This window comes from Chenopodium quinoa, unplaced genomic scaffold (genome assembly GCF_001683475.1).
Source record: "Chenopodium quinoa cultivar QQ74 unplaced genomic scaffold, ASM168347v1, whole genome shotgun sequence".
NCBI classification, from domain to species: Eukaryota; Viridiplantae; Streptophyta; class Magnoliopsida; order Caryophyllales; family Amaranthaceae; genus Chenopodium; species Chenopodium quinoa.
The window spans coordinates 5863866-5891743 of record NW_018744626.1 but is presented as its reverse complement, the minus strand read 5'-3'; the positions used below and the strand labels follow the sequence as shown (position 1 = coordinate 5891743).

The window sequence follows — 27878 nt, the reverse complement described above, 5'->3', positions numbered from 1 at the left end:
TTTTATGTAGCCGTGAAAAATACTCGAGTAAGGTTTTAAGAGTAAACTCTTAGAAATTCAAATTGAACCCGAAATTGACAAAATAACATACCCCTCCCATCCTTTTCCTTCTTTTTGCTACATGAACAAAGTGAAAAATGTAAGCTCATTTTTTAGATTTATAAGATTCAGCATCTATATCATTCAAGGTTCAATCATTTCTCCTCAACAATAACAAGCTAGTGTAATCCAAACTTAAGCTTCAAGTTTGTATGAGTTAAGATTCTACCAAAAGGGAGGAAAAAAAGGCGCAGGAAAAAGAAAAAAAACGAACACAATTTTCCATTTCCCACATGAAAAATACTTGTATGATGTAAGAAACAAAAAAAAATCGAGTTTTGGGCTTAGTAAAGATCCCTGAAATTAGCCATCGCGCATACTTCTTTTCTGAGGAAACCAAGCTATTTCTGTCCTATATCTACACTGATTCCTGATGTAGCTCACTAATTTCCTGTATGCTGTTTGCTGTACATTTCTGGTATTGCCTAATTGTTAACAAGTTAATGCTGTCCACTGTCTAATTACAGATGATGTTATCACGCTCATCGCTTAGAATAGCTGCTCTTGGGCATCAGCCTCTTGTTTGACTTTGCTTACAAAACTGCCTGCATTTTTTAGTTCCATCAATGCTGCAAATCTATCAAAACTCCTTTGCAATTCTTTCTCGAATTCCAAGCCAGTGTCCTCTATTGCTTTTGAGTTAGTCCACTCTCTTTCAATTTTGATCGGAGAGAATTCAAGTACTGACTCCCCTGTGCTCTTTGGCGATGCTTTGACCTTGCTGCCTGTCTCTATCTCACTTTTTATGAGGCCATCACATGAATTGACAGTGGGTTTTAAAACAACAATGTCGATATTATCCAATTCCCTTCCTCCTAACATATCAACAACCATGTCTTCGGCTTCATGCTCTTCTGACATTGGCTGCTGTACTTGCTGGCTGTATGAAGAATGGACAGCATCATCCCTCGCTGACAAAGACTTCGTTCTTGACGGTTCTGTGATCTCATCTATCACCTCAGAGTTTTGTGCAGGAATAGTTGTCTTGGATGCTCCAAATTTAGCCACAGAAGGACGGAGGACTCCCCACAAGAAAGACTTTTGATTTATTTCTGTGGTAACACAAGGAAACAGAAATAATGACATTAAGTTGGAGACATAAAGTTGTCAAAAATACAAGTTTAAAGAGTAAGGGCAAAGCTTACTGCAAGAATCTTTTGGCAAATGTTTAGAGGAAAAAACAATTAGCTCCACTTCATCAAAGCTAGTTCTCAAGAGATAGTCATGCTCATCAAGATAGTCCAAAAGGGAATAGTATCTTTGCTCAAGGTCACAAGTTGATGCAGGAAAACCTCCATTCTTATTGGACAGCCTAGGAGGGAGAAAATATAGGCCAATGTGAAGCTCACCAGGGACATCGTCCTCAAAGATATCCACCCAATAATCCCTTTGAGGCAGCATGTTTAATGCAAGTGTCTTGGGAAATTGTTTCGACACCTGGTACACTTTCCTGTGAACCTTACAAGGAGGATGTGCTTGAATGTCATTGAAAATATTACAAAGCCCAACATCATTTGTGATCTGAAAAGTTCCCCTGTCGAAGCAAACAAGATTTCACATGTCAGAATAGGAAAGTCAGGTAAGTGGCAATGTTTACAGTTCAGCATATATCAGCTATAATGTGGTAGCTTCTGCTAAATTTGGCTACTGCAATGTTGAATAATTTGCACTCTTGTCTACACTGGGAGGAGCCAGAAAATTCTCCAATTTTTTCCACAGGGAATAGGGTCGTACCAAATATATTTAGGGGGCATAAGTTTTCCAAATCTGTGTTTGAAAAAGTTCATGGCACAAGATAACAGGGACCTTAGTCCCTAGGTGCAAAGCACAGATGTGAAACGTGTGCCTCATCAAACTAACGTGCACTTCTAAAATTTAAGAGATTATATACTTTTCATGTAAAAACATGTTGCAGGGATGAAATCAATAGTCAGTGCACCCTCACAAAAACTGCTCCAAATTAATAATCTTCAATATGTCAAAGCAAAGTGTATATCACCTCCACGTCGGGGACATTGCAGGATGGTTAGGTAGATGGCTATCAAACACCATTGTAACTTTTGGAGACTCCCTCCCCTTAGGATCAGTTTTCTTATTCCAAGCCTCAATACAAACATCCATTCCTGGTCAAACATATTAAACTATGAGAAATTCAGTCTGGAAAGTAGTAGGCTGTACAGCACTACAACTTGAGGACATATGTTTTGCAACAAATGCAGTAAACCAGGCTGGTGTTAGCTGGCTATACACCCTTTAGGAGTGGGGGAAAAGGTAAAGGGTTCCCCTCTCCCAACGTGCCACAAGTGGGAAATAAACCCCCAACCTTGAGGTTGGGAGTTTCTCTTTTCCACTAGGCCAAACTTAGCTTGGCACAATGCTTATGTATATGATCACAACTAAAAAGCTTTCAGAGAGAAAACTGATTGTGACTTTTATAATAAGCATTTTGAACACAAATTCCCTGATTTGGTTAAAATTAAGAAGCCAAATGCACCTGGGTAATTCTGTAATAGACAAACAATTAATCTACATACTTCCATAGACATACCCGATGTTACATTAGGAAAAGTATGGACTAACTGAGAAGTATCCCCTGAGTTTATATCAGTTCTAGAAATATTTTTATTCGGCAAAAGCTCAGCAGCAGGAGTGTTTGCACCAAATTGCTGTGCACATCCATCTGGAACAAAGGTCAAGAAGTTGAGAAAGATAAATTTTGCAACGGCCAGCTAAAAAAATAAAATATAAGAATGATATAGGTAAAGAATCAACAAGTTGATCATGCTTTGGTTGTATAGTAGCAAAAGAAAGGTTTTGGTTGTATCTTACTGAGCACATTTAGTAGGAAAATCTTGATGAAACAACATAATAAGATTCTTCATCCTTAAAGTATCTGACTTGATCAGAAATTAATTTCTCAAGTGTCAACGTACCTGAACTTACAGCAGGCAAACGCTGACCTAACTGCGTGGAAGTATGGCCTGAATTGATATTGTCTCTTTGAGCAGCAGGCTTGGGAAGTTTCCCAAAAGTCACACGCTTAGCAGTCGGACTTTCCCGTGCAGATGCTTCTAGAAAACGCACACGAAGACAAGTTGAGCACTTGGGAATATGGGATTAAGTAGTACATTTTGCAGCAGAAAAGCAAAAGCTACAAGACAATACAGAATTTCAAAATTCCGAGCTAGACAGTAGATTACTTAATAAGACTTTCTTTTATGACATTCCATGATAATCCATATAAATCACAATCTCATCTGAAGCCCAGTGGATGCACCTTTTTATTTAACTAAACATGAATTAAGGAGCTTTTCTTAAACTCATTCCTTCATTTAACAAGGCATAATCAAACATAACAACCAAAAGCAAGTCTATTGTAAATCAGGCAGATAATAAAAATAAAACAAAGGGAAGAAAAAAAAAACTCAATTTTATAGTTACAAGATAGTAAACATACATAATTACTTACAGGAACGCGCTTATACATAAACATTGGTTTTGGCTCACTGAAATAGAGAGGCATAAGGGAGATCTTTGTCAAATGGAGGTCACAAACATAAACTCCAGGAAAATGGAATTTAGGCTATAGTCATTCATCAGCTAGTCATGTGGTTTGTTCACAGTTCACTCTTAGCTGACACTGGAAAGGGGGGAAAAAGGCTTAAAATAGGCCATCTTTACACAAGTGAAGTTGGAGTTAGCAGTCAATGAACCATAATAAACAGTGAGAAGAAAAGTGAGGTTATGCCTTGACCAATACACAGAAAGACAATGTCACTCAATCTTGAAAAAATTTCGCAGTTGTAAAAGGGAGAAACTTTTCAGCCATAAGGATCTTCTAGAGCTCGTCAATCTAATACAATATCAATATTTGACGCACAACACAGCCACCCAAAAAAAAAAAAGGCTATACATGCCTAGAAAAATTAGGACTTACAGCAAATCACCTACCCCAAAATTGCACTCATGGTCTCACACTAGTCTTCAATTTTCATGACTTCAATACGAAGTAATATGCACTCTGTAGTGTAGATGTACCTCATTCTCTTCCTTATACTTACATTAGTCTTACTTTTTTATAAAATAATCCTTTCATCAAACTTAAGCCAATCTTTTCTGTTATATCTTTCAACTTCAAATAATTCATTCCTTGAGACTACGAGTTTGAGAATGGCCATCCTGTTCAAGCTTAGCAACGCAGTAAATCATCATTTTGCTAGCACATACATGAAAATCTAAACAAGAATGCATATTATAGAATTTAATAGCAAGAAATATGAGCTTTTTTGCTCATGCGCTGGTAAGTAATGTACAGATGATGCTTACCTTTTTCCTTATGCATAACATTTGATGTTTGCGTATTTCTAGCTAAGGACCGTCTAGATGTCGATGAATCTTGCCAAGCATGCTCTTTTTGGAATACAGAATTCTCTACCACTGCCAAAGAGATCACAAATGTGTCATGCTTTGATAACATACCCTAGTAAATAGATGAGAAAAGACGATGGAAGCAGCAGCAAAGTGAATCATTGAATTATAGCAAAAAATGACCTTTTCAGGTTACAAAGAACATGTACAAATTAAGCAGTAAACTTTATCAGATAATGTGTTTCCTCTAAAGCCTAAAAGGCCCAAAACAAATTCTCACTTACAATAACTCCAAGGATTTATAAGAGATGGAAAACACTCAATATAAAAAACAATAATAATAAATAAATAAAAATCATGGTAAATTTTCAAAGACTATTTTAAGATTCAGAATGAAATGCAATCCTTCTATGCATTGCTCTATTTTTCTTTTTCATTTTTATAATGACACAAGGCTAGGAAGAGCACGGGGAAATTTTATAATGAAAATCCTTCTACGTATTGTTCCAAGTTTTATTGAATCATACAGCTTATACAAGTAAGCAATACTACAAATTAGAACCTTTCTACTGTTCTCCATCTCCACAGCTGAAGTTCAGAACATGTTTAGACTACACTACAATACTATCAATTACAAACCACTCATACAGAAAGCAGAATTATGCCAATTACATAAAGACAAAGGTATATCAATAGAGGACTAGAGATGTCAGAAACTAGAAAGAGATGGGCATACCAATCAATTAATGTGTGAATCAAAGCTACCCCTGGAAACACTCGTGCAATCATACCATAAAACAATAAATATGACTACACCACAAAGGTTTCTAGCTTGGAACACATATACTGATTGGTTTTGATACTCCATTTCAACCACAATTACTCCAGCAAGAAGAGCAAACCAACAGAATCTTTAGAAGGGTCCATAAACAAACTCATCCAATCCTCATAAATGCAATACCTTTGTTTCATATAAAAGGAATCCAGACCTATATATCATGGGTATATTATTGGAAATAAATGGACAAATGAGAAATCAGGTCAGCTATTATTATCAGACAAAATTTATTTGCAAAAACAGTAATTGGTAACAAGTCTAACAGCTACGACACATCTAGCCAATTTGGTCTTCCACTAGCTTAAATTAAGACTCAAGAGTGAAACATTGTGTTGCAGCAAAATACAGCTTACAAGTAAACAGACATCACAGGGTCAATTTATATTAAAATTAACAAGCAGAAATTAAAGGACCTAACTGCTAGTAATTGAAACTTTATCTAAGTCTAATTCCTGCAGGAGCAGAAATGGTACCAGAATAGCAACAAGCTCTATTAAACAAGCTTCAGTGGCAAAAAAAAAAAAATGGGAGAGGATTAGACATACAGAATCCTACACTCATTTATCTGTACTTCTACCAGGATTGGGTGTAATACAACAGAAACACAAGAAAACAAAAAAAGAAATGAGGATTAAGAAGAGAATTTGAGGGAAAATGATAGTAGATTGTAGTTTGATGCTATCAAATCATTAAATGAGGTTTACAATCCGAGTCATTCGAGTGCCTGAACAATCCCAGAAACAAACTAAAATAAAGTGAAAACCTCTCAATAATTTTCTGTTTAACCCTCTCTAACCACCTCTATACAAAGCATTTTCCATTCCTTCTAACAAACTCCCTGCCCCCTTTCCCAAGCTAACTCAAATAGACTAATTTGCATTACCACAAATTTTAGGTATCTTTACCCTCTTGCCAACTTTATCTGAGTAGCTTCATAAAGATCAAAAGCATTCTGCAAAATAAACATTTCTTCCTTGCCTATACATAAAAATAATCTCAGAAATAAAAAATTATCCATGTTATGCCCAGCAATTAACCATTTAAACCCTACCAAAAAATAAACAGGCACAGATCTTTCCACGAAATTTTCCAGGATAGAAGTAAAAAGATTCTGAATTGTCTGATACCAGTAGAAGCTAAAGACTTCCTATCTTTTGAACCGCTAGGCAAGCTCCAGTCACTCTGGGGCTCCCTGCGTCGAGAAATCCCAACTGTAGGATTTGGTTTAATTCTGAATGGTGTTGGCGACCTATGTGCAAAAGATGATTTGCTTGGAGAAGATAAGTTGTTTCTCATTGCTTCAGTTTCTAGGACTATTGCTTCCTCAGGTGATATATACTGCACCCTTGTATTTGGAGGGGGCTTCTTGATTGAAAACCTCAGCCCTGTGCCACTAGGCTGTTTGCTTGAAGCTGCAGAACAAATTAGTCATTGCTAGAAAAAATTATACAGATGTTTCCAGAAATTCAAAAGGATACCTGGTTTCGAAGGCAACTGATTTGCAACATTGGAGGAGTCGCATTCTTCGCAAACCCATTTTTCTTGATCACCATTATAAGCTACTCGCATGCAATAGCTGGAATTCAGATACAAACAAAAAGGAGGCCATCAAAACACTCAAAATTAATCAGTTTTTCAATGGAATTATTAATGGCCTTTCAAGAAATCCAAGTTATCCTTAAAGGGCATTACAGCACAACCATCCCCACCCCACCCCCCCCCCCCTTTACTATCTTTTTACAGTTCATGATGAACAAAAAAAAAGTATGAAGGTTGTAAACAAATTAACACGTTCAGGAAGATAGAAGGACCATGATCCTGACCCTCTTCTTTCCAGCTCTAGCAGCTAATATAAAAAGTGATATTGTGTATGATAATTGATGCAACATTGCTTGTGATTGATGAAGATGCAGTGAAAAGTAGGGACATAATGATCTTAAGGATGTGAACAATCTCCAACTCTGAAGATAAGTATGGTACAATATACCCAAATGGCCAAGAACAATAGCTTCAGAAGTCAACTTCAGCAATCAAATATTGTGGAATAAATGTCAAGAGAGAAGCCTTTCTAAAGACATTAATTAACTTCAAAACAAGATAGAGAATGACTTATAACTAATGGCTAAAATTTGCAATAATCAGAAGATATAAGTTACCATACATGTGTTCACGGGTTACTTTGCATTTAGAGCAAATTCTGAGGGGATCTACCCAGCCAACACTCCCACATATCTCACATGGTTTGTCCTGCACATAAGAGGAGAAAATCTTAGACTGTCAATCTACATAGCTCCTAAAACAGTTGCTCTTGCATGGAGAATATAATGCTCAAGTATCACTGGCCTTTGCAAAATCACGCAACTTTAAGGACAATTAGTGTCTCTAACTATTCAATAGTACAATAAAGATGTGTGCCAAAGAAAGTTAGAAAGGCACATTAGTACAGGCAAGGCAAGGCAATCATGCATGATTAATGTGTTTTGCCAGAGTGCAATTCTCATGCATGAAATGAAACTATGAAGTAGACAACTATTCACAAAAGAAACAAGTATTTTAAGGGACAATAACCCCTCTACTTTGGCCATGTCCCTTGACAAAATTTGTTTTTCACGGGTAAATTAGCTCAACCTTTGTTACGATAAAAGGCAAGTGCTGCTTCACATAAAGCAAACAAATAAGCTATAAGAAAGATTCAAACACCAAGAAGGCAGAACCACGGGATGAAAGGTTATATGTTTCATTTAAGTCAAAATTGAAACGAGGACCTTTCATATGACACTAATCATAATTGAAACGCAATAGAGACTACATAATACAAGTTATCACCGCTGAGCCTTGAGAAAATTATGTAATTGATGGCCCATTTACAGAATACAAAAGAAGTAATCCAAATGAAAATTGATGGCAGCTATTAGCATAATTCAAATCTGCCTTCTTTCCATGTGGTGAAGAAGTGTTAACAGATCCTAAAGTCTTGTGTGTCATCACATTGTAGCAAAAAAAAAAAGTAACTTAAACACGGCTTACAAGGATTTATAAGAGTCTATCACTTAATAACAAGATGTGACAGCATAAATACACCTAAATGCTGCCATTAAAACGTGGTCTCAGCCCCCACAAGTTAAAACAATGAAAAGCAAAATATACTTTCAAATATGCATAAAACAGGTGAAATCAACAGTATAATCCTTCAGATGCTAAAAGAGCATAAATAACTAAGAAAGACTGTAAGCAAAAGAGTGGGACAAGCTGATATTATCCCTCTTCCCTTCCAAGGAAACTAAGGATATTATCACAAAATAAATCAAACTTAATTAGTAAATAATGCCTAGATCAACACAATATCTGGATGATCAAATGTTATAAAGACAAGACCATGTAATCTTTATATTAATTTGAATGCAACAAAATCAACTAGTAGCTTAGCGACATGACAAAAGTCAAAGTTTCTATCTGCCTAATAATGCATGGAGATTCTACTAATAAGCTGAATTCTTCAACCCATTTTTACAATTTCACCTCTCAACCAGACTAGAAGGATACCTTAAACTTAATAACACAATACCTATTGACATTGTCATTGCTCAACATGTGAACCTCTTTGCACCCAAAGGTCAACAACAATATCCTCTTCCTCGCAACTAGTTTTCTACTTCTAATGTTGTAAACATAGCATCTTAGGTTTTAATATTAAATCTATGCTTTTGAGCTAAGATTTCATTGGCATTTAATATATGTGCTCCTTTTACATCATTGCATATTTCTCAATCTAAGAGGTAATATCTCTCTACACAATGTCACAATTAAGCCTTTAATAAATTAACATATTAAAATAAACAAAATTCAAAGAAAGTATACATAAATAAGATGCAAGACAGTAGTCATTGAGAAGTTAACTAAACACAAATTTGCTATATCTAAAAGTATTAAGTCCCAAGTAATCAGACAAAAATACAAAGAGCTAATTACCCATTTTCCAAGCTAAAGAGAGCACGAAACACGTGAATAGTAACCCAAGGAACATTTACAAATCAAATCTCCATTAAGAACAAATTTATACAAGGTAAAAAAATATTACAATGATAAAATGAATTCTAAAAAAATTATCAACCTGAAAATGCAATAATATGCAATTTTTCCAGAAACTCATACACTAAAAAAACCAAAAAGTGCAAGTAAGCAAATCTAAGGAGAAGAAAGAAACATAGTGAATGACAAACAAATTAATTTATACTTGGGTTCATTCATAGTAAAGCTACAACCCACTTTAATAATCATTCCACAAAGGCACGGAGAACTAGAAAAAAGCCAAACACAAAAGGCCCATACACTTAGTACAGTAAAAATAAGCCTAACATTAAAAAATATAGTTGTACTTTGTGTTATTTATATACTAATACTCATGACTAATGAGCAAGACAAACTAGGAATTCGTGCCTGTAGAATGTTTGTATGAACTCTTTACCACAAAGCCTTGTAATTTTGACGGAACTTGATTTGCATTAATAATAAATTTTAAGCCAAATTTTCCCCACAATTGAAAAAACACGATAAGCAAGATTTTCTAAGTAACGTGCTACCCATTTACCATAACTTTGGCAGAACTTGATTTGCAACATTAATCATTCTGGCCTGTTTTTGACCTCAATAAGCTATTCTTACCAGATTTTTGTGGTAACCCTAACCCATTACTATCCTATGACTTCCCACCAATAAAAGCTTTTTGAACTCAGTACATTATTTATTAAAAGCAACAAAATGTACAGATTTTAGAGCTTTGTTCCCAAGTATGATTAAAAAGTTCAGGAGTTTGCTGCTGTGGGGACTGGGATTTAAGGAAAATCAGAAAAGGGTGTGGGTAAATTATTTATAAATAAATAATGAGTAAATTTATGCAAAATCATCAAACTAAGCATAAGTGCAAAACCTAATTATAAGCCCAAATCTTCAAATTTTATTTTTCACCTAATTCTTCCAAAGTCCTCCATTAACAGTTCAAAGCCAAAAATTAAACAAATTATCCAAAAATGTAACAAAATTAGTGAAATGAACAAAAACCCATTTTCACCCACATGTATACCATCACATTGTTCATAATTTTACTGCACCCACAAAGTAAAATGCTAGAAAATACAAAATATATGCTAAAAAATGCAAACAAAATACAAAAAATAGCCAATTTAGGAAATAAATCAAGAAAAAAAAAACCCCATTTTCACGTTACATTAAAATTAAAATTGCAATTGTGGGTAGTGCAACAACGAAGATGATCAACAACCCAACTCAAAATAAACTCAAAAAACAATAAAAAAAAGAGTAAAATAATGGTGGGGTTTGAAGGTTTTTACCGTAATTGGATTGTGTGGGTCACCCATATTTGTTGAATATTACAGAAATGATTTGTTTAAGCAATATAAAATGGCAGAAGAAGACTGAAGAGTGAATGCGACAAGAAAGTGGAGGAGAGAGAAAAGAGAAGACGAAGAAGAAGAGTATTACCAACGTCCTTGCATTGACTGGTGGGGACTAGTAATATTGGGGTGAAATTTGATTTTCCGTACACTTTTTTTATCCAGGAATTTCATTTTATTCCTTTATTACAACTTTTCAGCTTTATTTGTTTTTTTTTTACAAAAAAAAAAATTACTCCGTAAATAATTAGGTGAATGGTTGAAATATTGGTTCGAAAACTTTGTACTACCTCTGTTAAATGTTTTCTGCAACTTTTACTATTTTTGTCCGCTAAACATTATGAGCAACAAAAAAAATTCTTTCCACTTTTAGTAAAAAAAAAACTAGTCAAATGTTAATTTTACCCTCAATTAAAAAATTAAAACACAATTTACTAACTATAACCAAATTTAATTAATCACTAATCTCTCACCCAATTTTGATGAAAAGTTACTGCTTCTGAAGGAATTTCAAGGGGGTGAAAAACCTTCTAATTGTGTTTACGAACTCACCAATTTGGGTTCGCTTATACTATGTTCCTTTGAACAAGAGGAATCCTGAAGTGATGTATGAAATTGGGGAAGCCATGGGGGGTTTTATTGAGCTAGACGATTCAGACCCATTGGGGTGGAGTGAATTTATGCGGATCAAGATTTTGCTAGATGTGAATAAAAAATTGAGACGTGGTATTTTTCTGGCAAATAGAACATCTGACTCTGGGATGAAATGGGTGGACATCAAGTATGAACGATTGGGCGATTTTTGTTTCTTTTGTGGTATGTTAGACCACACTGATAAGGAGTGTATGCTAAAGGAATCTAGTGAAGAGCAAGAGAATGTAGTAGTATATCAATACGGTGCCTGGCTTCGTGCATCTCCACTGAAGAATAATAAAAAAAAAAAAACCTATGCTATGAGGGAGAAGGAAAGAAAGTGGAGTGATAAATTAAGTACAATAAAAGGGGGTTACGGTACGACTACGTCAAGCCGTACCACCATCAAGTTGGGTCCGATTGGAGCTGCAAGGAGACTACAATTTTCATCGCCAACTTCCCCTGATAAAAGTTGGAAACAGATAAAAAGACAGGCTATGTTGCAGCTAGAAACTGATGCCACTACGAATAAGAAAGTTTTGAGACTGAGAAAGATTGCTACTGAACAGAGCTTTGGGTTAACAAAGGGTACGAGCGAGGCTGGAAATTTGGGGAATGAGATTATCCTTCCAGGGAATGGTGATGTTCAGCAGGAGGATGGTGGTAAGGGGGCTGATGTAAGCAGTAGTGAGTGTGAGATAAATAAGGATGTCGAAGGAGAGTTGGGTGACGGATGTGGAAATGTTTCAATATTAGGGGGTATGGCTCGGAGGATTGTTATAAACGGAATTGCACAAATAAAATAGTAAGAACAATGTTACCGAGAATAAGACTGAGTCGCGGACTATGTCGCTCTCTTTAGAACATTCGCGGCACTGCCTCAAACTTGTGCAAGCAGCTCGTACCAAACCGGATGCCCCCAGGATAAAACAGTCTTTCACAAGTATAAAATACCGGCGGTTTTGCACCGAACCACCGGACAACGGAACACCAGAAAATCGGAAAGAAACTGCTCGACTGTTTTGAGAGGAAGAGAAAATATATTTTGCAAAGTGGTTTTCTGTATTTTTTCCGTGTATTTAAAAACAAAGCTGGAACCGTCCTTTTATAGGTAAAGATACGTAACAGCTTAAGCATGAAAACGGGAGAAAGATTAGCAACGTTTACTGCAATTAGTGTATTCATTAAGCAAGAATCAAGGCATTAAATCAGTGTAACGGTGCAACGTTTAGCAGTAAAACAGCAACGAGAATCAAGCAATGTAACGGAAAAATTTAAACCAAAACAGTAAAACGTTTTGTAACTGAATATTAATCAAACCGGTAACAAAAATTAAGTTTGTTTAATAACCCAAACCCAAACCCGACCCGACCCAGCCCAGCCCGGCTCGGTTCGGTTCGGCGCGCGTGTGTGTGATATATGGTTTACCATATAGGTCCTCCCTCTCCACAAAATGTGGGTAGCCCAAGGGCCACACCCCTTTAGCCCACTCTCTATATTATAAAGAGAGTAAAACTCTCATTTCCCACCAATGTGGGACTTTGAGTTTTTTCACAAAATTCACACACTACACACTTGTTGTTCCAACAAGGGGTGATGAGCTTATTATCAGTAAAGAGGCAGGGAGTGCAGTGGGGTCAAATATTGGGAATGAGGGAATTCAAAGAGGGTGGAAAAGATATGATAGAATCGAGGAGGATACACTGATGCTGAGGGCTGACGTTGGGGGTGAGGGTGTGGGGCAAGGAATGACAGGGATTAAAAAGAGGAGTGTTATTTCTAGAGATGGTGAAATGTTATGTTGTAATGAGGAGAAGGGTGATAAAAGAATGAAGGTGTTTTTACCACAATTTACTGGAGACATTCTAAATCTAGTAGAGGCTATTGGTGGGAACCAATCCCGGCCCTCGAACAGAAATGAAAATTTTGAGCTGGAATGTCCAAGGAATTGGCAACCCTTGGACAGAGAGGACTCTCCGGAATTTATGTTGGAGAGAGAGGCCGGAAGTGGTTTTTTTTTATGGAGACGATTGATTCTACAGTTTTGGAGAAAATAAAAAGAAGATGTGGTTTTAAAAATGGTGTTTGTTTGAGTAGTGATGGTCGATCGGGGGGGATGGGATTTTGGTGGAGGGATGTGAATGTTGCCACTATTTCTTTCTCAAAACACCATTTTGCAGCGGATGTGTTGAACAGGGATGGTGTTCCGGTGTGGAGAGCGATTGGGGTGTACGGTTGGCCGGAAACAGAAAATAAATATAAAACTTGGGAAATGTTGAGAACCCTTAAAACAGATTGTATTATTCCATGTATCATGTTCGGGGATTTCAATGAAATTGTAAGCATGGAAGAGAAGGAAGGAGAGCGATGAGGAGGGAATGTTTATGGATGCGTTTAGAGAAACCATCGATGTATGTGGTCTAAGAGATTTGGGGTATACAGGGAATAAATTCACTTGGAAAAGAGGTAAAACACCGGAGTCTACAGTGAAGGAAAGGCTTGATCGGTTTCTTGCGGATAATGATTGGTGTTCAATGTTCCCAAGGAATTTTGTAAGACATCTCCATAGGGAAGAATCGGACCATACTCCTATTGTGCTTGATACAATTAATTACTACAAAAGGGGGAGGAAGAACAATCTATTTCATTTTGAGGCGGTGTGGTTATCAAATGATGAGTGCGCTTCGGTTGTGGCAAAGGCATGGGCTAATGGATGTGGGACTGAAGCTCATATGCGTATTGCAGGGTGTGCGGAGAAACTTAAGAAATGGGCTGCTAAGTCTTTCGGTGAAACCAAGAAGAAGATTCGGCAATTAGAGGAAGAGATTCTTAAGGCTCAAGGAGGGAGTGTGGATGCAGAAATGTTGCATAGATGTGAAAAGTTGGCAGGGGAGCTTGGAGAGTTGCGCCAAAGGGAAGATTCGTATTGGTATGCTCGTGCTCGAGCAAATGACATGCGTGATGGTGATAAAAATACGGCATACTTTCATCACAAGGCAAGCTCAAGGAAGAAGAAAAACACAATTCATGGGTTAGTAGACAAAGATGGGATATGGTGTGAGGAGGATACAAAGATTTGTTCGATAGTCGAGGACTATTTTGCGGGGTTATTTACTACGAGCAACCCATCTGATATGGAAGAAGCTTTGGTGGGGTTAGAGAGTCGTGTGTCAGGGGAAATGAATAATGTGTTGAGTGTGGAGCCGTGTGATATGGAAGTAAAGGAGGCGCTTTTTCAAATGCATCCAAACAAAGCACCCGGTATTGATGATATGCACGCTTTATTTTTCCAAAAAATTTGGCATATTATTGGTCCCGACATTGTTACATTGGTGAAAAATTGGTGGAGGGGTGGGGTGAATATTGAGGAAATTAATAGAACATGCATTGTTTTAATTCCCAAATGTGATGACCCAAAAAATATGACAGAGTTCATACCTATAAGCTGTTGTAATGTAATTTATAATATAATATCTAAGGTTTTGGCCAATAAATTAAAATCTTTCCTTAATGATATTATCTCTGTGAGTCAAAGTGCTTTTGTTCCAGGTCGTTTGATTACTGACAATGCTCTTATTGCTTTCGAAATTTTTCACTCTATGAAGAGAAAGGGGAAAGGCAGAGAGGGGAATGTAGCTCTGAAGTTAGATATATATGGGCAAAGCGTATGATAGAGTGGAATGGTGTTTTTTGGAGAGGGTGATGGGGAAACTGGGTTTTTGTGAGAGTTGGATTAGTAGAGTTATGGATTGTATTCGAAGTATCTCCTTCTCGTTTAAGGTGAATGGTGAAATATCGGGCTCGGTTATTCCCACTAGGGGGATCCGACAAGGGGACCCCATATCCCCGTATTTGTTCTTGTTGTGTGCGAATGCTTTCTCTAATCTGCTAATGAAAGCGGCGGAAGAGAGGAAGATTAGTGGTGTGAAAATCTGTAATGGGGCGCCAAGGATATCTCACTTATTTTTTGCTGATGATAGTATACTTTTTGCAAAAGCTAATCTGCGGGAATGTTCGACAATAGCTGATATAATCAGTAAATATGGAAGAGCATCTGGTCAGAAAGTGAATTTGAGTAAGACAGAAGTAGCTTTTAGCTAATGTATTCCGAGGGATATGAGGCAATTGATAGTTGATACTCTTGGTGTTAGGGAAGTGGACAGACATGAAAAATATTTGGGTTTGCCGACCATTATTGGTAAATCTAAAAAATCTGTGTTTTTGTGTCTAAAGGAGTGGATTTGGAAGAAATTGAACGGATAGAAAGAAAAATTGTTGTCTAAGCCGGGTAAAGAGGTTCTTATCAAAGCAGTGGCGCAGGCGATTCCGACTTATATGATGAGCATTTTTAAAATTCCAGATGGTCTTATCGATGAAATTCATACGCTGCTAAATAGATTTTGGTGGAGGTCAAGAGAAAATGCAAGGAAACTACATTGGCATATTTGGGATAAATTATGCTTACCAAAGGCAAAAGGCGGAATGGGGTTTCGTGATATGAAGTGTTTCAATCAAGCTCTGTTGGCAAAGCAATGTTGGCGTCTTCTCACTAATAAAAATTCTTTGTTGTACCAAGTCTTAAAGGCACGATACTTCAAAAATTCTGATGTGATTAAAGCAAATAGGGGTCATGACCCAAGTTATTCGTGGCGAAGTATTTGGGGTGCAAAGTCCTTACTACGGGATGGGCTTGCTTGGAGAGTGGGGAATGGAGAGAGCATTAATGTGTGGAATGACGAATGGCTGCTAAAAAATGGCTTGGTATCAGACATGGCACGGCCACCTGTGGATGATGAAAATATGAAGGTGGGAGACCTGTGTAGGGGATTATAGGTACTACGCAGCGGAAATAATCATGAATCATATTCATATAGCACCTAACCAAGGATCTCATGCATAACACATAAAGAGTAAGAATTATACCTTTGAAGCGTGATTCCACTAGCAATCGAGCAAGAATAAGGGAGACAAAGAACCTCAAACGTGATTCCTCTACTTGGTCCACAGGCACAGGTTAAGACCTCCACTAATGCTAGTTAGTCGCGATCGAACTCTTCAATCGACCTTCTACGGAGAGGTATGAGCAACGAACTAGTCACGAACCACCACGAACCACCGCGAACACCACCAGGGGTGGTCGGCCGCAAGTCCAAGCGGGGGGGAAGAGGGGTGCTGTGAGAGAGAAAGAAGGAGGTGAGGGTATTGGGATTTGGTTGCCTTGATTCACAATTCACTGTAAGTTGATTATGACTCTTGTGTCTGCAACCCTAGGCATAGATCTTATTCATAGATCATATCCATAAATAAGAGTCCATGACCAAGCCCAATTCCTAATCCCAATCAAACTACACTAGCCCAATCCTATTCATGATTAGTTAAATACTCATAAGGCCCAATAACGGGCCTCTTACTTTCTTAACCCAATACCTTTGTGTGTGACCTCATAGGATCCATTCTAACGGGCTTTGGGCTATTTTACTAGCCCAAAGATCATCTCTCATAGTCTAGCAACAGATGATGACGCCCCAAGAGAACGAACTTATTATCTCCATAATAGTGATCCTTGATATATCTAGTAATTGCACTTATCGAAGACATAACTCCTTCAACCTGTTATCGGCGGATAGATTGAGCTGGAATGTTGAGGTAATTCAAGGCATGTTTAATCTAGAGATAAGAGATTTAATCCTTGCAATCCCCCTGCCTAATGTGGGCTCTCATCAGTTCTGGTTTCTGGCGAAAAATGGAATATATTCAGTAAAACGGACTACTGGCTGGCTAATCTGGGCGCGAGTAATGTGGGTGATAGTGCTGAAGAAGAAGAGTTGTGGAGATCTGTCTGGAAATCAAAAGGTCCGCCAAAGCTCCATCATTTTATCTGGAATGCTGTGAAAGGAAACATCGCTGTAAAAGAGAGACTCGGTCAAAGTGTGTATAACGGCATCAGGAGTGATATGCCTTTGCATGAGTGTATTGTGGCTGCTGAAATATGGAAATATAGTGAGTATTGTGAGCTGCTAGTTGAGGCGCCACGCTCTTGCTTTGCTGAAATATGGAAATGGTTGTGCAGGAAGTTCAAGGCGAGTATTGTAAGTTCAATGGTTGCTCTAATGTGGGCAGCATGGAGGGGAAGAAATCTGATTTTATTTCAAAATGAAACACCTGATGCAGTGTTGCTAGTTGCGGGTTTCTTGCGGTTGGTGCGTGATTATAATAATTACGCTGATAAGGTGTTGCGGCTCCCCTCTGTTCGTATGCAGCCTTCAAGTTGTGCTGGTGGCCGTGTCCACCTAGGGGGGTTATTAAAATAAACACGGATGCTCATGTTTCGGCGGGATTGAAATGTGGGTTAGGTGTTGTCTTGCGTGATGCTGATGGCAGGATTGTAGCTGCTGCTGTGAAGAAAACTCCCTATACTTCTCATGAGATTGCTGAGGCTATGGCGGTAAGATATGCAGTTCAGTTGGCATGGAGGTCGGGATACAAGATGGTCGAAGTGGAAAGCGATGCATTGAATGTTATTAATGCAGTGAAGAGGAATGCTCATGGCTTAGCTCCAATTTATCTTGTCTTTGATGATATTAGGAATGGTAGTTTGTTGTTTGATAGTTGTCAATTTAAACATGTTAAGAGGTCGTGTAACACGGTGGCACACTTGGTTGCTAGGTGGGACACCGGTGAAAACGGAGAGGTATGAGCAACGAACTAGTCACGAACCACCACGAACCACCGCGAACACCACCAGGGGTGGTCGGCCGCAAGTCCAAGGGGGGGGAAGAGGGGTGCTGTGAGAGAGAAAGACGGAGGTGAGGGTATTGGGATTTGGTTGCCTTGATTCATAATTCACTGTAAGTTGATTGTGACTCTTGTGTCTGCAACCCTAGGCATAGATCTTATTTATAGATCATATCCATAAATAAGAGTCCATGACCAAGCCCAATTCCTAATCCCAATCAAACTACACTAGCCCAATCCTATTCATGATTAGTTAAATACTCATAAGGCCCAATAATGGGCCTCTTACTTGCTTAACCCAATACCTTTGTGTGTGACCTCATAGGATCCATTCTAGCGGGCTTTGGGCTATTTTACTAGCCTAAAGATCATCTCTCATAGTCTAGCAACAGATGATGACGCCCCAAGAGATCGAACTTATTATCTCCATAATAGTGATCCTTGATATATCTAGTAATTGCACTTATCGAAGACATAACTCCTTCAATCTCCCACTTGTCTGAGACAAGTGCGCAATATTCAAATTCCTTAAGTCAATGTGTGCTGATTTGATAATATGATTGCATCTCATGTCGTGATCATATTAGTCCACAAATCTTTTCTTGAAAACTGAGTGAGAATTACAAAGCAAATGATTACTGTGTAATCCATTTGAGCACGGCCATGCATTTTCTGAATTCTCCCTCTTCAAGGGGCCAAGACACATTCCTAATTAAATAGGTAGACTCAATCCAATCTTGTGGCAACCAAAGCTCCCACTCAATTTCAGAAATAACCGGGAAACACCCTTTATAATCTCCAATTACGGGCAGACGTTTGAGTGTACCACAGCCATAACATCCATTGAGTGAAATCAATGTTCCACTCATGTCAAAGGAATCCACTAATATATCCGGAAGTTCTATACTTGAACTTCAAAGTAGGTCTATAGTTCGATCATGCATCATTCATGCATATCCATGTGATTGACCGAGCCTCACTATGATCCTATAGCCCATGAAACTGCGCTATCCAATCAATCTTACATGCTAGTCCATTATTAGAAATCATTTATGTCCAATTTAATGATTCTGAACTAGGAACTTAAATAATACATGGATTTTGTTCACCTGTGGGGTTTCATTCACCAGGTCATCAACCTGATGAGCCCATCAATCCATAATTATTTTGGACATTTTATTTAATATTGAAAACCATCATTAAATAAGAGAAATAATAAAATTTCTGATTAAACATAATTCTGCAAATGAGTGTATTACATATGTAACTTATTTTTCTCCAAAAATAAATACAACTTCTAATTACATCATTTGCTTCAATCCAGCTTCACTAGCATGTTTCTCATGCTTAGGTAGTGGAAGGGGTTTAGTAAGAGGATCAACGATATTCTCATCTGTATGAACTTTGCACATCTTCACATCTCCTCTGTTAACGATTTCTCGAATGAGGTGATACTTCCTCTCAACATGTTTGGATTTGAAATGTGACCTAGGCTCCTTTGATTGAGAAATGGTGCCATTGTTGTCACAATACAATTCAATTCCATTTTGAGCACTTGGTACGATATCCAGCTCAGTTAGGAACTTCTTTATCCAAACTGCTTCTTTGGCTGCCTCAACTGCAGCCAAATATTTTGATTCTGTTGTAGAGTCTGCGACAGTGCTTTGCTTCGAACTCTTACAGCTCACTGCTCCTCCATTCAGACAGAAAATGTACCCAGACTGTGATCTAAAGTCATCCCTGTCCGTTTGGAATCTCGCATCCGTATAACCTTTGACAACCAACTCATCTTCGCCACCATAAACTAGAAACATTCCTTTCGTCCTCTCAAGTACTTAAGGATGTTCTTGGCAGCTGTCCAGTGTGCATCACCTGGATTTGCCTTAAACCTGCTACACATGCTTAGAGCAAATGCAACATCCGGCCTCGTACAAATCATGGCATACATTATCGATCCTATTGTAGAAGCATAAGGAGTGATAGCCATACGTCTCATCTCATCCGGCATAACCGGACATTGAGGTTTATTGAGCGTGATGCCATGAGACATGGGGAGAAATCCTCTCTTGGAGTTTGTCATCTCAAACCTGTCAAGAACCTTATCAATATAAATCTCTTGACTTAGTCCAATCATCCTTCGAGACCTGTCTCGATGGATCTTGATTCCCAAAATGTACTCGGCGTTACCTAAGTCCTTCATAGAAAAACAACTCTTCAACCATTCCTTGACTGACTCAAGCATTGGTATGTCATTTCCCATGAGTAGTATGTCATCTACATACAAGACTAGGAAAATTATGCTTCTCCCACTAGACTTCTTGTATACACAAGGTTCCTCTTCACTTTTGAGAAAATCAAACTGTTTGATTGCTTCATCAAAACGAAGATTCCAACTCCTGGATGTTTGCTTCAATCCATAAATGGATTTCTAAAGTTTGCATACCTTACTAGGATTTTCTGGATCCTCAAAACCCTCAGGTTGTGTCATATACACTTCCTCCGTCAAGAACCCATTCAAGAAGGCGGTTTTGACATCCATAAATGCAGCAATCGCTAGAAGTATCCGAATGGACTTAAGCATGGCTACTGGGGAAAAGGTCTCATCATAGTCAATACCATGAATTAGTCTGTATCCTTTCGCAACCAGTCTTGCTTTATGGATGTAGGCATTTCCATCCTTGTCTGTTTTAATTTTGTAAACCCATTTGCAACCAATAGGTTTTACCCCATCAGGCAAGTCAACTAGGGTCCACACTTCATTTTCAGACATTGATTCCATTTCGGACTTCATGGCCTCAAGCCAGTTATCTGAGTTGGGGCTCGCCAAAGCTTGCTTGTAGGTAGTAGGTTCTTCATTCTCCAGTAAGAAGATTTCAGAATCCTCAGTTATCATAACCTCAACAAACTGTTTGTTTCTGATTCTAGCAGACCTACGAGGGGTAAGAGCAACAATAGAAATATTCTCTCCAACTCTTTGAAGATTTTCGCAAGAACTAGGTTCAAGTGGGACGATAGGAGTTGTAGACACCCATTTGTGTCTCCCCAAAACCAAACCCGGTGATGAGTACCTTTCACGTCGAATCATAATCGAATGAAACGAAAGTGTGGAAAGGTCTAGTGTAGCGGAAAGTTTCTTTTCTCTTCTATCTGTTTTTGAAAACTCATTTTAAGAAAACAGCCAATCCAGTTTGGTTAGTCCATGATATGGGTCCAATAATAGTGTAGTTAGATGGGGCTTCACAAGAGCTTTCTAACGATATATTATAAGCCCAATTCCGATGAATATTGAGGAAGTTATGGCCAATTTACTGAACTGGGCCCGGTTTGAGCTTTATATGCAGCCCAATGATCTAGGGGAGGGCTTAATATGATTTATCATTTCTAATGCAATTAGGAATGGTTTTAGTCTTCTAGAATTTTCTAGAAGGTTCTTTTCATTCCTAATTCAATTAGCATTGATAAGTTGACTTTGTTGACTTCTCAGAGTTTTAATCAAGATCAAATAGCATTTTCGAAGGAATTATATTATTTTATCTTCCAGTACGGGAAATTTATCAGATTTTCAAAAACGCGTTGAAATCCAGTTTGGCGTCCAACCCCAGACCTTGGCGCCTGGAACCAGGCTTGGCGCCAGATTGGCGCCTGGCGCCAGCTAGCCAGGGTTGGCGCCAATCCTGTTTTGCGATCTTCAGACTCTGTTTTGTTAATTTTATTTTTTTGGCTGATTTTCTCTATAAATAACGTATTAAAACTCCGTTTTCGATAACAAGATTTCATCAATTCTTATTCTTTCTAATTCTCACCAACTCTCATCAAGATTTTCTTGATTATTCTCTCTCTCTCTCTTTTCTAAACTTTGTTTTCACAAACAAAATTCCACATTCGCAAGATCTAGAAACACCTAGCTATATTCGAAGTTGCCTTCGCCCTAGACGTGAAAGGTTTTAATTTCTGAGGGTTTGGTCCCAAATCTCTCTTTCAATTATTTAATTTAATTGCTTTGATTATTATTTTTCCTTAAAGTTACTAACGTGTGTATTTTGTTATTAGAAAGAGGTACGAGGCATCGAAGTAAGTACTTTATTGATTTATTGATATTATGATGCAGAAATCATGTTTATATTGTTATTATGATATTCCTAGTATCATGTCTAAGTTAATTTTAATATTAAATATGATTGCTATGATGCCTTTTATTCTCTTCCTAATATTTATGATTGTTAGTATCATGTTAGGGTTAAAGATTTGACTTTTATTGCTTAGTGACATGCTAGGGTTTGCTATTAATCTTGTTAGTATCATGTCTAGGATCTTGCTATTTTTATTATGCTTTAATATTAACATGAACATGATTATGATTATAATTGTTATAATTTATGATGATTGTGAATATTATTGTTATTATTATTTTGATGATAATTATTTTATTTATGATGATATTATTATTATTATAATTATTATTCATGATGTTGATTATTTATTATGTTGCTTGATTATATTTATTGTTATTGCTTGATCACGCCTTTTATGCATGTTTAAAGGGAATTGGTACTTGTAATCACGCTTAATAAGATAATTAATAATCTTGTTAGGGTTAATTGTGATCATAATTCAAGTGATCGCCAATAATAGTTTATTTGTGCATTAATATTCAACCAACATAGATAAACAGGTTTAGGGTTAATCTTATTGATTGTATGTTAGTCAGAAAGCGCACATGAATACGATTAGAATAAAGTAGAGGCCTATTATTAGGGCAGGTTCAATCTCTTTTAGGTTGGATTTGTACCTTCATCCCCGGACCCTTATTTGGTTCATGACCTTATGGAGTTGACGATCTCTTGGATCGTTAAGGGGTGTAACCTTCACCTCGTGAATGGTTTACAAGTTCCTTAAAAACTTGTTGGCGACTCTTTTGCTCTATCTTCTTCCCTTTTGGACGCCACCGTACTTTAGTGTATGATCACAGTGGGGTTCAAGCTAGTGGGATTAAGGCTTGAAATTATTCCCTACAGGAGTCTTGCTAGTCGAATTAGCTTGCTCCGACGCATGATTAATCGATTCATGCGCCCTCGTCTCTGATGTGGTGTTATCCACATCCATTTGTTGCTCGTCCCAAATTTCTTTCGAGAATCAATTTACTCCCACTTGGCTTTCTAGACGGGAATTCCTTTTCTATAAAGACACTATCGCGAGCAATAAATACTTTGTTATCTTCGCGATTGTAGAAGTAATACCCTTTTGTTTCTTTTGGAGAGCCCACAAAGAAACACTTGTCTGATTTAGGTTGTAGTTTATCACCTTATAAACGTTTTACATAGGCTTCACAACACCAAATCTTGAGATAAGACAACCTTGGAACTTTTCCAGTCCATATCTCATATGGTGTCTTCTCAACTGCTTCGGACGGGCTTCTGTTTAGTACTCCGGCAGCTGTTTCTAATACATATCCCCAAAGCGATATGTGAAGATCAGTAAAGCTCATCATGGACCTCACCATATCAAGTAAAGTCCCGTTCCTCCTTTCTGACACACCATTCAACTGTGGCGTTCCTGGAGGACTTAACTGTGAAATTATTCCACAATTAATCAGATGTTCATCAAATTCTTGGGACAAATATTCACCACCACGATCTGATCGTAATGCTTTAATTGTTTTCCCAAGTTGGTTTTGTACCTCATTCTGGAATTCTTTGAACTTATCAAAGGATTCCGATTTGTTCTTCATTAAGTAGACATAACCATATCTACTTAAATCATCAGTAAAAGTAATGAAGTAGTTAAACCCACCCCTTGCTTTTGAACTCATTGGTCCACATACATCCGTATGTATGAGTCCCAAAAGATCACTAGCTCTTTCACCTATACCCGTGAAGGGTGACTTAGTCATTTTCCCAAGCAAGCATGACTCACAATTTTCAAATGATTCATAATCAAATGAAGAAAGAAATCCATCCTTGTGTAATTTCTGGATGCGCTTTTGGTTGATGTGACCAAGCCTACAATGCCATAGGTAAGTTGGGTTTGAACCATCTATTTTCTGCCTTTTATGATCAATATTGTAGACATGGGTTGTATATTCTAACACATATAAACCATTAATTAATTTGGCGTTAGCATATAACATATTTTCTTTCGAAATAAAACAACACTTGTCTCTTATTTCAAATGAAAATCCTTCAGAATCTAAAACAGGAACTGAAATAATGTTTTTAGTTATTGTTTGTACATAATAACAGTTATTAAGCACCAAAATAAGTCCAGAAGGACGTCTCAAATGATAGCTTCCAATAGCAAGTGCAACAACTTTTGCTCCATTTCCTACTCGAAGCGTTACTTCCCCTTTTGCTAACTTCTTACTTTCTTTCAAGCCCTGCACGTTATTAACGATATGAGCACCACATCCGGTATCAAATACCCAAGTGGAAGATGAAGTAAGATTAATTTCAACAACGAAAACATCAAGTAACTCTTTACCTTCAGTTTTCACTGGCGTATAGTGGGGACACCCTGGTGTATGGCATGGCCAACTACCGCAAAAGAAGCATTCGCTTCCTCTCCTCTTCAGGAACTCCTCAGCATGGTTAAGCAACAGATTGATCAATGTCACCGAAGATCCCTCATCATTATGAGTGAGCCTGACAATGTCAAAACCATCATGGAGTGAGAACAAAATAATATCATGAGCAGAGTCATCATCGATCGGTTTCCCAAGGACATCCATTTGATTGAACATTTCAATCAATTCCCTTACATGGGCCCTTACTGACTGACCAGGCATGAGTCTTTTAGCCATTATTTTACAATGGACATTGTAAGCCTCATACCTTACACTATCAGTCCAGGAATAGTAAATCTGAGGGATCGAGTTAACGATCTCTCTTACATTTTGATCATTTATGCCTCCACTACCTAGAGCTCCTATGCCACCTCGACAGATAGCACGAAGACATTTGTACAATATAGTTAGCTCATAGTGCCTGAATCTTCTTTTCCAACAAGTTGGAATAGATTCTAAAATGAGCTCTCTGATTTTCTCTGCAGCTGAAACAGCTTCAGCATGCCTTTCAGCTCCATACTTTTCTGTGTATTTGCTCTCAACAGGAATGTATAAACGAGATTCAAGCCCATGGCTTGTGAGAACATTTCTCAACTCCTTTTCCCATTCCCTGAAGTTTATGAGATTCAGCCTTAAGTTAAGTTTCATTGGTAAAATTGTGTTGTCGTATAAGTTATTCATCTACAAACAAAAACAAACGAGGCAAAGTTCAATAATTATGTTTAATAAACTTTTAAAGTACCATAAGCGATTATAATACTGGTAACTTTAAAACATTCATTCAATTTTTAATTGATCCCTATTGAATAGAATGATTCCAAGATCCTTTATTTGTACAATAATTGATCGGACTTTGGCCCTACCATCAACTATTACATTTTCAAGGTGAGTAAACTCTTTACTGATTACAACTCTTTGTAATTCTTGGTTGAATAATTAACCATCACATGTTTAATTATTACCCTTAGCTTCAAGGTTCTAAACTCTTTAGGTAACCTTGTTGAATATAACCAATCAAAAGTGTAAAATTTGTTTTACCCCCACTCCCCTAAGATATAATATGACACCCTTCTTTGGCATGACCCATCATAAATATCAAAGGTTTCATCGGGTTTTTGATTGGAAAAGCTACCTCAATATTACTAGGACCTAGATTTATTATGTTGTGATTATTTAGTGAACTCTAGCGCATCATCAAACAACATAAATAAAATCTAACATGCATAATCTACTAATGCATAAATAAAGCATGACATAGTATGGCCCCTTAATCCTAAGAAAACTAATAAAGCAAAAGCTCCCACTTGAACCTTCTTGGATCTCATCCATCTTGCTCCTTTGGGCCTCCACTCCATGGATTCTTGGATTAACGGCAACCTGCAATTCTATTCTATTCTATCTACTACTTAAATAAAATAAAATAAATTCCAAAAATACTTAACGGTACGCAGACCGTATTTAGATTACAAAAATACGAAACGATGCGCAGATCGTATTTAGAATCTATGGGCCATACTAGTCTATATAGCAATATATAACATCATATATTATAAAATGCCATATAATAAATCACTCATCATGCTTTCCTAGACTACAACATCGAATGTTCACAGTAAAGGAAACATGGCTCCTAAAATATCTCATATTTTAATTAATTACTGTAATTAGATAATATCATATATTATTCATAACCAATTATAAAATATCATATATTTTAATTTAGGTATGAGATAGAATCAAATCTTATTTTAATTATGGAAGATAAATCATATTTATTTTCCATGATCATCCTAACCTTTAGGAGATTCTATCCTAATTACTTGCCAATCACATATTTTAAATCAATTAATATCCTAAAATAATTATGGGATAATCACATTATTTAATCAATTATTATCCAAATAGAATCTTTTGCACCATAGTTATCATATCTTAACAAAATTAACAACTTTATTTTTGTTAATTATCTTTTCAAAATCAAAACTTATCTTTTAATTTTAATTTTGAAACTTGATTTTATTCAAAATAAAATAATTTTTTTTTTGAAAATTCGCGTCAGCCACCGTGGTGTGGCCAGCCGAAGCCGGCCACGGTGGCCGCACACCTTGTGATGTGCGCTGCCCCTGCAGCGACGCGCGTACAGCAGCAGCAGCACACCTATCGGGGTGGTGCACTGCTGCGCTGCCCCTTTGACTGACCCGTGCCCAGCCCACCCTCCCTCCTGGACCACCGCTGGTGCGGCAGTCGCCGTGGCTGCGCCACCTAGCCGCGGCTGCCGCACCTCAATTCCCTTTATTTTTTTAAAAAAAATTTGAAACAAAACAATTTTATTAAAATTAAAATTAGTGTGGTCCATCCAATTTTAAAATTAAATCATATTCAATTTTAAAATTAGGGTTCTTCATGAATTTAATCCCAATTCAATTTAACTTTTAAATTAAATAGGTTGATCATGAAAAATTCATAATTTATCATGAAATCAATTAGATTAAATTCTTTAAACATAAAACTTTCGAATTAAATCAAAATCAAAAACACAAATTTCACAAATTAGGGTTAATGATTTCGAAAATTTCGAAATATTAAGGGGGGGGTTCGAATTTTTTGAACTTCATAGGGCAATTTTCGAATCAAATTAGGGCTAATATGGAGCAAATTAAACAACTTTAATGATTCTATATTGTTAAATCACATTTAGTATAATAATTGACCCATTATTAAATTATTCTCCCTCCTAATTGAATTAAAATTGTGGATCAACAAAGGTTTAATACTCAATATATGAAATTGCAAGAGGCTAACTGATACCACTATAGGGGATTATAGGTACTACGCAGCGGAAATAATCATGAATCATATTCATATAGCACCTAACCAAGGATCTCATGCATAACACATAAAGAGTAAGAATTATACCTTTGAAGCGTGATTCCACTAGCAATCGAGCAAGAATAAGGGAGACAAAGAACCTCAAACGTGATTCCTCTACTTGGTCCACAGGCACAGGTTAAGACCTCCACTAATGCTAGTTAGTCGCGATCGAACTCTTCAATCGACCTTCTACGGAGAGGTATGAGCAACGAACTAGTCACGAACCACCACGAACCACCGCGAACACCACCAGGGGTGGTCGGCCGCAAGTCCAAGGGGGGGGGGGAAGAGGGGTGCTGTGAGAGAGAAAGAAGGAGGTGAGGGTATTGGGATTTGGTTGCCTTGATTCACAATTCACTGTAAG

At 37.3% G+C, this 27878-nt stretch overlaps 1 protein-coding gene across 1 annotated transcript; it reads right to left on the bottom strand.

The window, feature by feature from the left end:
- Positions 1–17: 17 nt before the first annotated feature.
- Positions 18–11084, bottom strand: LOC110700689. The gene is made up of 10 exons (XM_021878273.1): positions 10654–11084; positions 7467–7552; positions 6784–6881; positions 6433–6717; positions 4426–4536; positions 3033–3170; positions 2648–2779; positions 2099–2222; positions 1245–1633; positions 18–1151 (listed from the first exon to the last, which is right to left on the bottom strand). The coding sequence occupies exons 1-10, from the start codon at positions 10678–10680 to the stop codon at positions 589–591; spliced, it is 1953 nt and encodes a 650-aa protein (XP_021733965.1). The 5' UTR covers positions 10681–11084; the 3' UTR covers positions 18–588.
- Positions 11085–27878: the final 16794 nt, after the last annotated feature.